The 16,925-nt window shown below is 36.1% G+C and overlaps 2 protein-coding genes across 4 annotated transcripts; one reads left to right on the top strand and one right to left on the bottom strand.

The window, feature by feature from the left end:
• Positions 1-734: 734 nt before the first annotated feature.
• On the bottom strand, positions 735-9,459 carry sugp1 (SURP and G-patch domain containing 1). 2 transcript variants are annotated; one of them, XM_023335939.1, is made up of 14 exons: positions 9,331-9,459; positions 7,982-8,150; positions 7,748-7,851; positions 7,286-7,534; positions 7,004-7,127; positions 6,805-6,905; positions 5,956-6,079; positions 5,519-5,844; positions 5,322-5,428; positions 4,357-4,534; positions 4,135-4,241; positions 2,368-2,513; positions 1,841-1,970; positions 735-1,137 (listed from the first exon to the last, which is right to left on the bottom strand). In XM_023335939.1, exons 1-14 carry the CDS (start codon positions 9,347-9,349, stop codon positions 1,111-1,113), a joined length of 1,911 nt encoding a protein of 636 aa, XP_023191707.1. In that variant the 5' UTR covers positions 9,350-9,459; the 3' UTR covers positions 735-1,110. The 2 variants fall into 2 exon arrangements, with proteins under 2 accessions (XP_023191707.1, XP_014331477.1); XM_014475991.2 differs by lacking the exon at positions 9,331-9,459 and having other exon boundaries at positions 7,982-8,199.
• A 487-nt stretch (positions 9,460-9,946) lies between these two features.
• LOC102223019 (E3 ubiquitin-protein ligase RNF126-like) lies at positions 9,947-15,913 on the top strand. 2 transcript variants are annotated; one of them, XM_023334887.1, is made up of 9 exons: positions 9,947-10,089; positions 11,618-11,676; positions 11,758-11,818; positions 11,898-12,136; positions 13,269-13,337; positions 13,439-13,508; positions 13,762-13,855; positions 14,055-14,170; positions 14,772-15,913. In XM_023334887.1, exons 1-9 carry the CDS (start codon positions 10,015-10,017, stop codon positions 14,925-14,927), a joined length of 939 nt encoding a protein of 312 aa, XP_023190655.1. In that variant the 5' UTR covers positions 9,947-10,014; the 3' UTR covers positions 14,928-15,913. The 2 variants fall into 2 exon arrangements, with proteins under 2 accessions (XP_023190655.1, XP_005797160.1); XM_005797103.2 differs by having other exon boundaries at positions 11,755-11,818.
• Positions 15,914-16,925: the final 1,012 nt, after the last annotated feature.

Genomic DNA, 16,925 nt, shown 5'->3' with positions numbered 1-16,925 from the left:
ATGACAAATGTTTCACACATTCTTTTAAATGGGTATAAATAATGTTCAACGTGACATTTTTTCTTTTGCTAAATCAAGAATGAAACCAGAATTTTATTGTTTTAGGGAACACCCCTTGAACGCTGTCCTATCATTTATGAGATGTTTCGTATCTAATCAGAGACAAACCTGCTGATTAAATGAAAATAACCATTTTAAAATTTATTCAGCCATTTTGATTTATGAGCGACAAATTAAAATACTAGCTGCATGCCATCAGTTTGAGCAATTTTATGATCTCTCCTGTATCTGATTGATGATGTGGCCAAAAAGTAGCTCTTGCTTAGCTGGGACCTCTTGAGTTATATTTATCCCATGTAAACCTCTCTAGGGAATGGCAAACTGAAGGTCTGATTTCACTGATCTGTCACTCTCCCTACCGCTGGTTTCTCCAGTCAACACCGCTTACTGACGCAGTCATCCAGAACCAGAAATAAAAAGTTACAAAGGCACTTGAACACCAGTGCACAGAACAAATTGTTTTCCCCCAAACATAAAAAATGAGTACGTCAAATTTGTTTCTAGACAAACACGTACAGCAATTGGAAATCAAAAAGTATTTTCCAGAGCTTTATATTTCAGGTAAGGTTTTTTTTTATTTTTATTATTGTTAACAATGGAAGTTATGATACATTGTAATGATTGCGGCACAGTGACAACCTCACTCAATGTGAGAACTTATACAGAAGACCGTGAACTTATACACAATTTTTATTTAGCTGAGGGCGCACAGATCCAGAAGAAAGCCAGAAAATACAGGAGTGAAATACTGATGAAAACCAGATGGACTTCCTCATATATTTTATCATGTTACACAAATTCATCGCGAAGTAACAGACAAATTAGCAAATGTTTATAGAAACCTGATAGTTTAGTGTAATACACAACATTTCCTAACAATCTTTTTCAACATTTGAGATGTTCTCTTTCTTTTTCTTTGACAGACAAGTACGCAAACATTTCTACTGTCAAACACTTTTCATTTCGCAACCAACCATATGAGCAGCGGATGCACAAACTATCCTTTTGTTACAATAAAATGACTCGCATAAACAGAAACAGTCCTCTATATCAGTAATATGGCCTCCGTGGATTATTCTGCAAATAAAAGACAGTAGATCACATTAAGATATCACAGTAGAAATACAATGTACAAACTATAACTACAAAAGTGACTATATACACACAGAACCTTGTAAAAGTACTGCACTTTTTCACATTTTCTAACATTAAACCAGAAACTTCAGTATAGTTTTTAGGATTTTAATGACAGAATGAAATAAACTACTGCATTAGGTATAAAGTAGAAGCTAAAGCACACATGGTATTCTATTTATTTTAAAAAAAAGTGTTTTGTAAATTTATATTTAGTAGAAAGCTCCAGTAGAGTTTTTTACTATTCTGCTGTTGTAGTATGAAATGTTTTATACAAATAATTTTGAAAAAATATGTCATGCATTCTGTATTCAGCCTCTCTGACTCATTACTTCATAGAACCAGTGTTTTGGGATTTGCTTCCACCATCTTTACACAACTATATTAGTTCACAGTCACACATAGCATTTAGATGTCAGAAAGTTAACTACTTATGATCTTAACTGACCAGAAGCATCTTCTTATGTGCTACTTTTTGTCACGCCATTGCATGAAATCTAATCAAATGCGTTAAAAGTTTGTGTTTGTAACATGACAAAATGTGGAGAAGTTCAAAGTGTATCAATAGTAGCACAAAGAAATTAGTAGAATTAAACAAACACTCTTTGCACAATTCAACTTCGTTAAAATGTGAAAAACGTATTACCAGGGGATTGGGCCTGAAGCGGTAGGCAAGCATCATCCTCTTTCTGAAAGCGTCATACTCATCATCGCCTTTCGATAGCTCAGCTGGACGATCGACTCCTAACCCTGCACCGTTCATGGCGGTAGTTCCTCTGGAGCGGGACGGAGAGAAAAACACAAAATCACTTTGTGGTTCATGACTGAGCAAAACACTGGTGTTTTATCTAGAAAGCGAATGTAAAAATGTATGTAAATAATAATAATAACTGAATTAATAATATCTAGTTTAACCTGTGCCTAAACTGATGAGAATTGCTGCATTGCAGTTTTAAAACTGTGAAATAAATATTTTTAAATACAAGTTTGATTTGTGTTGTGTGTTGTCTTTCAAGTTCTGAAACCCAGATAAAAATTATTTTTATATTCATATTCCACTCCTGCAATATAAACACTACATTAAATGAATGTATGGACATAATGTACATAGAAGGAAATTTTCTTCTTTTTTGTTACTATAAGAGCAAAACTTAAAGAGTGAGAACGACTCACTTGTTAACAGGAGCTTTGATTCCTTGCCCTTCACTGCCAAGGCCTTCTCCCTCCTTCCAGCCCATTTTCATGAGCATTCGGAAACCAAGATTCTCCACCGTCAACTTAAACTCTTTATATTCTGAGTAGTCGGGGTCCCGGCCTTCCTGCAAGTCAATAGTACAAAGTTGTTTAAGTATCCGAGACATATATCTGACACAGTTAAAATTTGATCCTGATGTTTTTATTGTCTGCCCAGGAGATTATGCATGTCCACCTTGTCTCACGCATCTTGATTTTTTTAATTGATAACTAGATTTACTTCCACAGCCGCAGGCGTTTAAATCTCACATGGATGCAGACATTACACCGAACCCAAACCCAATCCAAATGAGGAGAAGCAGCTTTCAGCATCTATGCACCACAAATTTGGAACAAACTTCCAGAAAACTGTAAAACAGCTGAAACACTGACTTCCTTTAAATCTCGACTAAAAACCCACCTGTTTAGGATTGTATTTGAAACGCAATCAATTACAAATTTAATGATGGAACTTTACTTAATGTCATATTTTGATTGTTGATTCTATGTTGCATTGTGTTTCTGTTTGATATGATGTAAAGCACTTTGAAATGCCTTGCTGCTGAAATGTGCTATACAAATAAAATTTGATTGATTGATAGAAAACAAAAAACATCAGTTGCTAGGGTTACCAAAAACCTTAAGATACAGCCATTTCAAACGGAGACATTGACTGGTTTTCAATAATCTTTCTAATTGGATTTATTTATTGTTACTAGAAAGTCCCAAAAATGCCCCTTTAGACCTGCATTAGGGCCAAATGTTTTTATATACCGGTAATTAATATTAGCTAATTTTGTTCATATCTATATTTATGCTGTTGACAGAAATGTAGAATGACAAAGATGTGCTGAAGGTTGGTCTTATTCAGGTTCCATTTCATACATATAGTCATATTCTTCCCACTTCAAATTTTTACCAAATGTATAAAAAAAACCAAGTATATGTTTTCAAATAATATAAAATAATATATACTCCTTGCAGTTTCAAACCCAGGAAACAATTGTTCTTTGTTAGAAATTAATTAAGTTAATTCTGCTTTCAAAGAAATGTACTTGTTGCAACATCCTTCCTACCGCTCTTTCAAGCCGATATTATTTGTACAAATGTTCCTGTTGGTCCTGTAGTAGTTGTAGTACATTATGGCGCACTAAAGTTTATTACAGGACAAGCCTCTTGCCCAGTGCTGTACTCTGTACTCTTTGGATAACTGGCCTTCATTGTTCACACAAACTGTTTCTCCAATACAGACAAAAGAAAAAAACATTTTTCTTTCCATTTCCACTTGAAAAAATCTACTATTAAGCCAGAAGGTGGAAGATTTCAAACATATTTTAAGGCCCTGGAGCAAAAATAACTGGATATTGAAATTTTTATTTGTAGGGTTTCTTCTCTTTACTTGATACTTTTAGATATCATTTTTTATCCATTGTGTTGACTATTCTATTTCAAAATATAATTTTGCAGGTTAGTTGAAAATGATGCAAGCTTAAACCTGTGAGACTTCCTCAAAAAGAGCAAGATGATAATGATTGATTATGAACTGATATCACTGTGACCAGACACTTAACATGAAATAATTTCAAAGAGTCATCACTGTCATCTGGTAAATCCCAACAAATGACATACTAAGGTTTATGAATTTGATTACTCTTTATAGATCTTTCTCATAATACTAAAAACAAATGAAAAGAAAGTAGAACAAACCTTGAGAGCCTTGAAGGTCTCCATGAATTTTTCCAGCTCCTCAGGGGGAAGGAAGTCTCCAATGAAATGTTTCCCTTTCCCCATTTCTGTCAGAGACTCCGCCCACTCTGGAATTGAAGAAAAAAAAAGAAATTAGTCATATAAAAATGGTAATGAAATCTTCATAAGTGATCGCCGAGATTACAATGCACAGCAACGTTTTATTGGATTTCTCTGGCTTACCACGCGTCTTCTCCATCTCCATCTTTCTCAGCTGATGCTCCCAGGTGCCGTCATCCTGGTCCAGTTCTTCATCACTGTCATACTCATGTTGGTGATCTCTAATGGCTTTCTCCCACAACTTCTGCATGTCTGCCATTGCACGTTTGTGCTTCATGATCATTTCATACATCTCTTGCATCTGTGTTGTAAAGAGGGGGATGAGGGTTTAGTAAAAACTAAAATGATGAGCTCTAAATGGTTATGGCTGCTAAATGCTTGTCTATTAGTAAAAAATAAAACAATAACATAGGGTAAGATTTATGTAGCGCTGTTTGAACAGACACACCAAGACTTTCAGCTCAATCTTTTCCAATAAGAGAATACAAAGACATTTAGTCAAAGTTAGCAATATTCAGTGTCAGAAGGTTTTAAAATTAAGGAGACATAAAGTCATGAGTATTTAATTTCCACAATATGTCTGCTGCCCTCAAGAAACCAATAGAGTCTTTATTCAACTATTGTCTATAATGCAACATGCTGGCTTTTGAAATGATGGCAGCATTTTGGGAATCTCAGCATTAAAATCAATATTCTATAGAGAAAATAGATAAATACTGTTGTTTTAGTAATCCTAGCTGTAATAATCAATAATGTAAGACGCTACAGTACAATAGAGCAATACGGCCATACTAAAAAACAATAAAAAATGAAATTACAAGAGTAAACTCTTAGGAAAATTAAGTCATAATATTACCAGAATAAAATTGTAACATTGTGACTTAATTCTGGTAATAGTAGAACTTTTTTCTTGTTTTATTTTCATATGATTTTATTTTCATAATTTAATTGTTTTTATTTTCTGAAGTCAGTTTAAACTCCACTATAATTTTACCCTTGTTTCACAATTCATTTTTTTTTATTATACAAAATTATAAATATAAAAAAACATGCTAAAAAATATCACAATGACATATGCAACCGTCTACCTCTTGTTGTTCCTTGATTTGTCTCTTCTGGTCCTCAGACAGCTCAGTCACTCCAACCAAACCAAGAGGTTTTCCCTTCTTATAACCAAGTCCACTCAGCTCTTGAGCTGAAAGATTCCATACAGCAAATATTCACAAAATATAATGTACATATACAGCATTAAAAACAATGCAACTGAATTAAGCAAACAGTTTACCAGATAAGGAGGGTGTGTTGGGATCTGGGACATTAATATCTTGGGGAATAACAATTGGTGGAACTGGCAACTGCACTTTGTCTTCTTCAGACCCCCATCTGCTCTTCCTCTTTCGTTTGACAGGAGGCATTTCTGACTCCTCATGTTGAGCCACTGATGTGCTGGTCAGCTGTGGAGAGCGTACAGGTAATGAAGACACAACTGGACGCTGGACTTCTGTCCTGGAGTCTGCTGTTGACGGTGAAGAGCGCTGAGATGCAGAATGGTACTCTTGTAGTTTCTTTCTGTAGAGAAAGTAGGCTGGACTTTGCTGGTTGAATAAAAAGCTGGAGAATGGAGATGAGAAAAACATTCTTGTTAGATCTGAAAGAAAGAAATAGTACAAAAAAAAGACAAGAAAATGAATTTGAAAACAAGTAATAGAAACACAAACGAACCTGAATGCGGGATTTTCTCTGTTGCGTTCAATGGCGATGGCTTCAACCTCGGGGCCACCCTCTGCCACAAACCGGGCCAGATTTTCAATGATTTCCTGGGTTTCCACGTCCACTGGGGGGGAGACTTTAAGCAGCCTATTAGTACTGGGACTCAATTCACACTCTACTACTGTACCGTACTCAACTGGCCCTCACTCAGCACCAGTCTAGAGCTAATAGGGAATAAGAAGAGGAAAAGGGAGGAGGAGCAAGGACGGACAGGGCTGGTGAATGGGGAAATCTTTGGATGTGAGGCTTTTAGCACAATAAATAAACAAATTAACCCAAATGAGACTACTCTAATATTCTATTTATATGTATAATGTTTTGCAAAGTTAGCTATAGAAGACAAACGTTTTGTACAAATACCGTACAAACGGTATTTGTACTGACAAGAGATTATGTATTTCTAGATTCAAGTACAATTAGAAAATATATTTAATTTCAAATAACTGAGACCACCGTAAGTGACATTTTAACAAGAAAACATTAATTTATTTCAAGATTTTTCAAGCATCTTTACTAAGTGTACCAGTGAATGTGGCTAGCACAGTAAAGGTTCAATTAAATGATTTGAATCTGCTGCAAGACTGTTGATAACTGCTAACAATGGAGAACAGACTTTGACATTTTACAGCCGACTCAGCTTTTAAGAAATGGCATCTCTTCTAAAGCTGCTTGAGAATTATTTAATGTTCTATCTAATAATCTAATAATAGCACAGTCTGTGTGCCCTAAATGTCTGTTTGAAAAAATTTATATAAAACAGATAAAAGTAAATAGAAGGTGAAAAATAAATTGAACTTTTACCATTTTCTGATTTATTCTCAAGTTTCTGCAAATTGTTCTTCAAAACTGCAACTTTGTGTTTGAAGTAGAGATACTCCAAGCTGCTTTTATCAAATAAGAACCTGGAAGGCAAGAAGAATAATGAATTCTTATGAGTATAAAAAAACAAATGGAAATGCAATCTGTGTTAAATGAATCTGACCGAGATATTAAAACCTACGAGAACATAGGATCATCTTTGTAGTCCTCCATTGCCTTCTTCTCCAGCTCAGGTCCTCCTTCTGCCACGAAAGAGGCCATCTTGTTGATAATGAGTCTGGTGTCTGAATCCACTGGGGGAGAAACTTTAAGCAGGCTATGAGTATATTTACTCAAAAGGCACATATGACAATATGCCAGACACAAGGCAACTGTTCCACTGGAGTACGCAAAGCAACCATTGAACTGTCCAAGGCACGGAGTGGTCCACAGTCAGATTTATAAGATACAGGCCTTGAATTACCTTTCATCTCTAAGAACCTGGAGTAATCAGTCTCCTCTTCCTCATCGTCATCATCAGGAGAGGAAAACACGCTAGGCCTTTGGCTGAGAACTGGGTTCTTCTTGGGCTGGGCGTAGCTCTTGAACTGACTGAGCATTTTGCTAACTTTAACCCCGGGCCGCTGGCCGACCAAAGCGCTTTTTTTCTGCAAAGTGTTTCCCGATGGAGATGGACCTGAACTTAAAGGAGCCTTGGAGTCGCTGGTGGAATCTAGAAAGTGTAAAATGAAAATTTAATTTATTCTGGCATCTATCACATATCCAATAATTGTTATTTTTAATGACTCTCGTAAATAAGTTAAAACAACCATGTAAAGCATTTCTCATACTTGGCTACTATCTAATGTAACAACATTAGACCACCAAACAGAAGTGAAAGAATGTGTAATTTCAATAAGGAAACAATGCAAATAAAGAAACTTACCTGAAGTATTGTTTGTTTTTTCTTTTTGCATCTTCATGAACTGCTGTAAGAAGCTTCCATCATTTGCAAATTTATTTGAAGAAGGTCCTTGAGGGATGGGTAAACTACAGGAATAAGAAAACAAATCTCTTAATTTACTCAAAGATCACGAGAATAAAACAATTTCCCCAGAAAACACACTAATATATTTTAAAATATTTAATGTCAATCCCAGCTTTGCAGATGTTTGACTACCTTGGTGGCAGGGACTTGCTTGCTGTCTGAGCATTCAGTTTTGCTTGCTCTGCCATTCTTTCTTCAATCTCCTTTTTCTTCTGAGCGATCAGTTTCTCTTGGCGAAGAATATTCATGTTCATTTTGTTTTTTTGCTGCTGACCTGGTTTGGACATCCACCCTCCTCGTCCTAAGACACATTTGAAAGCACAACATCCTACCATAAAAAGTTGATCAGTTGATTTTCTGATCAGGACTAATTACTACGAAGTTTACAAATGACCTAATCCATTTATTGGTCATTGATAATACAATTCGGGTAACTCAAAGGAACCCGAAAAATTGCTACATAGGGATATTTCAACAAGATAAAAATGTTTGTTTCCCTTTATTACTCATTAATTCAGAGCACAAACTCCTCATCGCACATCACATTGAACACACCATCTCCCTGCTGAAACCACAGAAAGTTATCTTAAAAAGTCTGTGACAAGATTAGAAAATTGCTATTCGCATACGCTATTATTTGGGCTACTTTGCAATGACGAATGTACAAAAATGTCAGTCTCTACATGTGCTAAGTTGGAAGACTTGCAGCCATTACTGGAGCGAAATGCCGCTATTTAAAGCATTGGCATGGTGGCCGGGATGTCAAAAATAAAATGCACACTGCACTTTTCATACATTTATGGATAAAAATGTGAAAATTATCAAAATGTTTTCTGCTTCTTAACAAGTACACACTACTTTGTGTCGATCTGGCACTCAAAATCCCCACATGTAAAAAAGGGGTTAAAAATGGCTAAGTGCTACTGTGAATAAGAACATTAAAGGAAGTCTAATATTTAGCCTTTTTAAGGACTCAAAACCCAGTCATATCCATATTTTGAAAAATATCAGATTGTAAAGCATTCTGTTTACTTAGTTATATTAGTATCTCTTGGGGAACATGAGGTTAAGAGTATTTAATGTTAATATATTCTCTATTAATACGTATCTAGAGTTGTTAAATGCGGAAGCCAATATATACGTTTACATAATTGTGAATATGGTATACAGTAGCTTTGTATACTCTGAAGTGACACGGTGCATACAAATAGACGAGGGTGCTGAAACCAAGGATCTTAAGATAATTATTTGCCGATAGAAATAGCAACTGATATGCATTTCATTTATAAAGAAATCTTCATTGACTTAATTGGTGTAATGTAATAGCTAGTTAGTTCACCTGTCAGCTAGTTAACACTGGCTGACCACTGTCTCAAATACGACATAAGCTAGGTAATTGCAAAACTAGCCGACCAATTTGTTTCGTCGGGCAGCGCAACTAGCATATTTATTTTTATATTGCAGATACACTGAATAATTACCTCCATCGCCAGACTCCATGGTCGTAGCTAGAGGATAAATATACAAAGAAAACGGGGAAAAAAATGCAGAGAACGAGGCCTCCAGCTCTCCACAGTAGCAGCTAACGGACTGACGCTAACGTCAATTAAAACGCCACTTCCGGTCTGTGTTTTTCAAATTAAAAGCACAGCCGAGTCTGCTCAAGCGCTGTTCAACACAAAACTTTATGACAAAATAGTATTTGTTCATACACTTTATTATTATTGTTAATAATAATAATAATATTAATAATAATAATAATAATAATAATAATAATAATAATAATAATAATAATAATAATATGAGATTGAGATTGGTAGGAAAACCCCACAAACTGTGAGAAAGCACACTACAGATCTTAATATGTCATTGTGTATGATGCACAATGAGGGGAAAACCTATTAGCTAAGAGTCATGAGGAAAATGTTCTTCTTGTCAAATTGAAAAGCAATTGTATAGTTGGAAAATTTGAAAGGAATATTTGTATGGAGCGTTTTTTCTTTCTTTGGTCAACACGAAACCGGAAGTTTTTTGGTAATATTTACACACTTTACATTACATTCTCTAGTGCTGCTGTTTCCTTTTCCTGTCGCTAAAGCAAACGCCAGGCTCTAGTGTCCCTTGCTGCTATCCGTCCGTACAGTAGCACTCACCCAGTACTAGAAATGGCCGAAGCCCCTCCACGGCCCAGCCGGTTTTTTTGTCACCGGTGTTCAGCAGAGATCTCGCCCCGTCTACCGGTAAGAATCACTGACACATATTTAGCCTTTGAGAAGGGTGGGCAATCATGTTTGAACTGGTGTGGATACAGGTGTAGCTCTCACAGAGCCTCGTTGAGTATCTGCTGCGGTTAAAGCCCCGTCGGTTCAGCTAACCCTTCAGGGCAGCAGTGGAGTGTCAGTGTCAGTAACAAACTTCAAGGATAAACTCCGGCTACAACCGAGCGTTTTGGAGGTGTATTTTCAGCGGTAGTGTCAAATGAAGATTCAGCTAGAAAGAAGAAACCGTTACTGCCCGACGGATTTAATAATGGTGGAACACCATCAGGCTAACTGAGGTCAACTTGTTTGGATAAAATAAGTTATCCCATATATATATATATATATATATATATAGTATTATTATTCAGTCATTATTGCTGTTGTTCCAGCAGCTTGCCCCAGCTGTTTGTTGTCAGGCTATTCATTGGAAGCTTCTTGAATGTTACAGTAACATTTACTTTCTAATCAGTCTGCCGTTCGGCTCTTTGTTAGGAAATCAAACCGTTTAGATTTGTCTTACAAAAGTATTCACATCCTTAAAAATGTCCCTTGTTTTCATGGTTTTTTAAAAAATTATAATTTTTTTCCACATCACAACTAAATATTTAAGTGTATTTTATTGGAATTTTAAGTGATGGGCCAACACAAAGTAATGGACAATTGTCAAGTGGAAAGAAATGGATTTTCTTTCTTTCCTTCTTTTTTCTCTTTCTTTATTTTACAAATCAAAATATGAATAGTTTATTGTCATATGTGTGCAGCTTCAATTACAGTGGAGGGAATTGGTTTCATAAGTAATTTAATTGCTGACTAGAGCTCACCTTTGTGCAATCTAAGCTCAGTTTAAATGTAACTGTTCAGGAAAGGCCTCAAAGATTGGTTAGAGAATATTATTGACTTTAAACAGTGTAATGACGACATCAGATCGGTCAGTAATAAAGTTATTATGATGTTTAAATTAGGATTAAGTTGTAAAATAATATTACTAGCTTTAGGCATCTTGTGGAGCACTTGTTAAAATAATAACAAAAAAGAGCATGGCTTATCACCCTGAGCACAACATGTTTATAGTGAAACAGTGTTGGCAGCATCATGTTGTGGGAATTCTTGTATTCAGTAGAGTTGGAGGAGCTCGAATGAGCTAAATCCAGATGGCTCAGATCCAGGCATATTTAGGTGTTCGAATGGTCTAGTCAAATCCAGGTCAAAATCTAATTGAGCATCTCTGCAAGACCAGAAAATGATGTACATTGATGCTCTCCATCCAGGCTCTCCATGCTTTATTTTATTTTGCACAGAACATGTGCAAGGCAGGTAGAAACGTACCACAAAAGATATTTAGATTTTTATTTGTAGGTGTTTATTAACAGGCAAAAATCACCATCATGTCAGCTTTTCAATATGATCTTGACGGTTTTATTATGTTGTCCTTTCCTGTCTAGAAACGTTACTAGCTTGTGGAAGAATGCTTGGCAATAAATTCAGTTTTTCTGATTCTTATTCGTAGGACTACACATGCCCACGCTGTGAGTCTGGTTTCATTGAGGAACTACCTGAAGAACCAAGGCAAGGATTTGTATTTATCTTACGAACTGTATCAGTTTGATCTCTAAATGTCTGAGTCTTATTTTCTGTGTTTTCTAGCAGTTCTGAAAATGGGTGTGCGTCCACGTCCTCTGCCAGTGATCAGAATCGCTCCAGCTTTGAGGTCAGTACGACAGTCAACCGAGTACAAGGAGAACATGTTGTTGCACACTGACTTTACTCTTTTAATTGTGTGATAATAGAACATGGATCAACATCATTTATTCACATTTCCATCGGGGTACGGCCCATTCGCCCTTGGGATTTTCGACGAAAACTTTGACCTTCGATCGAGATTATCCACAGAGGACAACCGGGAGGCAGAGAACAGGCGAGAGAGGGAAATGGCTTCACGGCAGCGATACAGTGCGAGGCAGCCGCGGGGTCGACACGTGCCACGCCGGCAGGGTTCGCGGCACGAAGGAGTGCCCACATTGGAGGGGTGAGACATCTTAAATTGAAATTTTTCTTAAAATTTTCAACACAAGTATTCATCTTTGATATTAATTTTTTTTTGCTTTCATTCTAGTAGTAAACCAGATCACAATTCCCAAGCGACTTTTATTCAGAAGCAGACCTGGGTGCACCCAAAATCTGCTTTTAATCAGTTTAGTAAATTTAACATAATGTAGCAAACATTTCTACATTGTAAGTAATGCACTCTTGTTCTTGTTTCTGAGAGCAGACTCTTTATATGTCTTGGATCTACAGCATTTTGCAGATCCCTTTCCCCCTAGAAATTACAGCGTAACTTGTTTCACTAAAATATTGCATCTGTAGTTTATTGTTGAGCTGACAAAGCAAATTACAAAATTTGGGGATTGGAGTGTGGGTTTAGCTTAGAATAACAACATTCTTTTGACTTGATAATTTTGGTTCATTTGGCTCCTGTGGTTATTTCAAAAATTACCCTTTTAGAAAATAAAACAGTCCCATTTGTGTTTGAAAACAGCAGTCTAGATTAAAACTTGGAAAGAAAACTGTATATTCTTGTACGAAACATTTTTTTATTGTACACAGTACCTTGTAGTAACATTTTTTCTTGTCACTACTACAAACGTCAGTATATGTAATAAGGAGTATATATGATAGACCCACACAATAAGAAATAAGAAATTGTTTTAAACAACTAAAGGCAGTGAGTTGCATAAATTTTTAAGTAGGGATATTGTGTAAAAGGGGTTGAGTATAGATGTTTGCCACACTTTCCAGATTTTGATTTGTGAAATATTTTGAATAGCCTTCCTCTTCACAATTTTGCATTACTTTCTGTTGGTCTATCACTTAAAGTACATTGAAATTTATGGTCTTAATGTAACAGTCTCTGCAGAACTTCAGGGATATGAATATTTAGCAAAACGCTGCATAGAATAAGATGACATTTTCTGCTGGCTTTAAGATCGACCATAGCTTTAAGGAACACACAGACTGGTGTACATTTTTCATTCTTCGTATGTTGTGAATTGCCAGTAAATGGTTCAAAATGAAGTAACTCTGGACACTCACTCTGCCATTACATGTTATCAAGAGTGTGATGATAAATAAATTAATGCTTTTTGTCTTTTTTTGATTAGAATCATCCAGCAGCTCGTTAATGGAATCATAGCACCTGCAGCCATGCCAAATACCGGGATGGGACCATGGTAGGGTTCAAGAAGTCACTTGTGAGATTGTTAATAAAAATGTGTTATTGTACAGTGTGAGTGATTGAACAATTTTACAGGACTGTATTGTTGTTTTGCAGGGGTATGCTACATTCCAATCCAATGGACTATGCCTGGGGGGCTAATGGACTGGATGCTATCATTACACAGGTTTAATATTATCTACTCATTCTTCTGACTGCAGATAAAAATATTTTAGATTTCAAATATTCAGTGAACAATTTCACAGTGCAGATTAACCCTAACTACTAAAAGCACCCACAAAAGAAGCAGTTTATTTATTTATAGCATTTGTTAAAAATTTCATCCATGCATTTGTCACGTGTGAAAGCAAAACACGTTTTTATGCAAATTTCTCCCTCGGTCTGTAACTATGAAAATGTTTCTGTTTTTTGCTTTGCAGTTATTAAACCAGTTTGAAAACACCGGTCCTCCACCAGCTGACAAAGAAAGAATAAAGAGTTTACCGACCATTTCCATTACACAAGAACACGTTGGTAAGTTCCTTTTACACCATGGTGTTGTTGTTTGAACTCAAGAGAAGCTTTAGTTTAGTGATGTGTAGCAAAGCTCAATACACTGTTAGCCTGAATGCACAGAATCGGTCTGACAGCTTTTTCTCTTTGCAGCTTTTTTCTGTGACTCTGCATTGCAAATATACACAGACAGATGGTATGTGGCTTTGTGTTTGTCCAGGTGCTGGGTTAGAGTGTCCTGTCTGCAAAGAAGACTACAGTGTTGACGAGAGTGTTAGGCAGCTACCGTGCAATCATTTGTTTCACAATGATTGTATAGTTCCATGGCTGGAGCAGGTATGGATATTTAATAGCGCTGCTTTTAACTTCATTTCAAATCATACTGTTGCTGATATCATTAGTTACAACAGTCGGTGTATCTGTGTCTATTTAGGCTGAAGTTATTTATTAAAGAGCCTGTGCAGTGACAAGTTAATATATGGCTTATATGTATTTAAAGAAAATATTAGTGATGCATCTGGTTTTGATCGAATTCCAAACAAAACTCAAAACCTCCCACTGTGGATGAATTGAAACAATTCTGCAGTGAAAAATGGTCCAAAATGGAAAGTTAAAGAATAGTTCCATGTTATCACAAATGCTTGATTCAGGTTGATGCCGCATAGGCTGGCAAAACAATTCTTTAGATTAAGTGGGTAAATACTTTTTCACATTATGCCAAATTGGTTCAGATCTTTTTAGCTCTTTTAATAAATAAGCCATGATTTAAGCATTTACTTTGGTAATCTTGGTTTGGTATTTATTTGATGGCCTAAAACATTTAATCAAAAGGACCAAAAACAGAAGGAGGCAAATGCCTTTTCACAGCACTATAAATAGATATGTAAAGTATTAAAGGTGATGACTGAGTGACACTTTTGATCATTTTCTCTTCCAGCATGACACATGTCCAGTGTGCAGGAAGAGTCTTAGCGGTCAGAACACGGCCACAGACCCACCGGTGTTATCAGGAATCAACTTCTCTCCGCCTTCCTCCTCATCCTCTTCCTCTCCAAGCTCACCTAGCAATGAAAATGCAGGGAGCAACTCATAGGCTTCCCCCTGCCCCCATGTCCTCCTTCACATCTGATGGCACCCCGCTGAGACCCACCAGCTCCTCTCTGCAGCTGAGACCACAACAGTTTTATGTCTCAATTCTCGGGGACAAGAACTTTGACTTTTAGTCTTCATTCCACCCCTCTGTGCCGAACAGACGCTGGGTCCAACCCCTGCTGCTATTGTTACTTAGTGTATGAGGAGTGAAAGAGGAATGTGAAATAAATTAGAGGTGGGTTTGTGACCTGATCAGAAGCAGTATAGAACCAGAGTGGACTGGGTTTTATTTTATTTTATTTTTTTGGTGGGAAATGTCCTCGTCATACGGCGGGTACACATTTTAGATAAAAAAAAAAAAAAAGAAAGAAAAAAAAAGAAAAAATCATCAACAAAATGCTCTTTTTAAAACAAAACATTGCCAGTGGTGGTGGACTGACTCTTTAGATGCTCAGATTGGAAATCCTCTAAAAAAAATAATATGTCAACCACTTGCATCTAATTGATCAAGCAACCCAAGCCTCTTGGGGAAAAATGAGGCTGTGTGTCTGATTTTAATTTATTTGCTTCTTTATTTTGCACAGGATTTTGTCTGAGGGTGAGAATGTGAAACTGGATCAAGTTACTGTACAGAAAAGGCAAAAAAAGAAGTCCCATAAAGTTAATTATGCAGGATGGTTTCCCCCCATTTTCTTTTATTATGGTCCATTTGAGAAGAGCTCACTCATGTGTTTGCTATATCTTGACGGTAGGGATGGTTGCAGCTTAGCAGTGGACACAACTTTTATTTTTGTAGTGGAAAAAAAAAATTACAAACTTGTGCATTCACTGAAACACAACGTACGCAATGTTAGTTATTAAAAAGAAAAGCAAATGGCATGGGATTATTTTACCTCTATGGAACTGGCCAAATGAATTTCACATAATAAGTGTTATTTTATTTGCTAAATTTTTGTACAGTCACAATAAAGTGCTAAAAACAACCAATTCCAGACTCCCCATTGTTGATGCATAAATAAATAATGTTACTGACATCAGAGAAGATTAAATTACTCAAATTTTGATGGTCAAAAAATGTTGCCTCATTTAGAGAGATGTTTAACAAACTTCAAATTCATTTATATATATGAAAAAAGTATATATATATATATATATATATATATATATATATATATATATATATATATATATATATATATATTTCTTTTTTTCTCTGGCTTACTCATCCAGAATTACATTAGCACGTCATCCCTAAGGCATTCATATCTTTCCCTCCTTGTATTTGCATAACCACAAGCATCAATAAATTTAGTAGGAATTGCATATAATAGACTAACAAAGCCATGCATTAATACAGACCTCTGTAGGAGATATTTCCCGCCTTCAGCCATCACTATCTAATGTAACTCTTTCAATAACTTTGAATTAATCGAGTTCCAACAACATTTAATTTCCCTTTGGGATCAAAGTATTTTTTTTTTTAATTTAAATTGAATCTAAGTGACTAAAGTGGAATGAAAATGACACGTGAGTTCAAAACATCTTAATAAAAAGCACTCCACCAAGGATGGTTGGAGAACATTAGTGAACTGCTTGATGAAGATCGTCTATTTGAAAATACATAATGTATTTATTAGACGCTCAGACTAAGGCTGAGAATTTAGGGTTAATTAACATCCAGGTGGAGGATGAGTCACCGGATCAACCTGTGAGGGCTTTCATGTTTTAAATTACCAGATACAACTAATTGCATTTTATTGCCGAAGCTTTCAAAGTGCCACTAGATGAGGTGTTGGCACGTTCTTCAGTTGCAAAAAGCTGTTTGGTTGGATTTGGTGACTTGTTTCCACGGCCATGACGGAGAGAAGTATTAGGAAGTACTGAGTAGTTAAAGGGAAGTTCAGTGAGTTTTATGACTGTGGTTAAAAAGTTTAATGTAGAAATCTATTCCCTTCTTCTTTGTTTTCGGGACATTTTGGGACCAACAAGGTCATCACTT

This window comes from Xiphophorus maculatus, chromosome 6 (genome assembly GCF_002775205.1).
Source record: "Xiphophorus maculatus strain JP 163 A chromosome 6, X_maculatus-5.0-male, whole genome shotgun sequence".
In the NCBI taxonomy this organism is placed as follows: domain Eukaryota; kingdom Metazoa; phylum Chordata; class Actinopteri; order Cyprinodontiformes; family Poeciliidae; genus Xiphophorus; species Xiphophorus maculatus.
The sequence above is the reverse complement of the archived record's forward strand: the minus strand, read 5'-3'. Positions and strand labels throughout refer to the sequence as shown.

Coding starts and splice junctions, on each gene's coding strand:
- sugp1 (XM_014475991.2), bottom strand. CDS start 8,184: ATGGTAGGATGTTGTGCTTTCAAATGTGTCTTAGGACGAGGAGGGTGG. Junction 7,128..7,285: donor CAGGTTCTTAGAGATGAAAG/GTAATTCAAGGC, acceptor GCCTGCTTAAAG/TTTCTCCCCCAGTGGATTCA. Junction 5,429..5,518: donor CAACACACCCTCCTTATCTG/GTAAACTGTTTG, acceptor GGAATCTTTCAG/CTCAAGAGCTGAGTGGACTT.
- LOC102223019 (XM_005797103.2), top strand. CDS start 10,015: ATGGCCGAAGCCCCTCCACGGCCCAGCCGGTTTTTTTGTCACCGGTGT. Junction 11,819..11,897: donor AGAATCGCTCCAGCTTTGAG/GTCAGTACGACA, acceptor GTGTGATAATAG/AACATGGATCAACATCATTT. Junction 13,856..14,054: donor CATTACACAAGAACACGTTG/GTAAGTTCCTTT, acceptor GTGTTTGTCCAG/GTGCTGGGTTAGAGTGTCCT.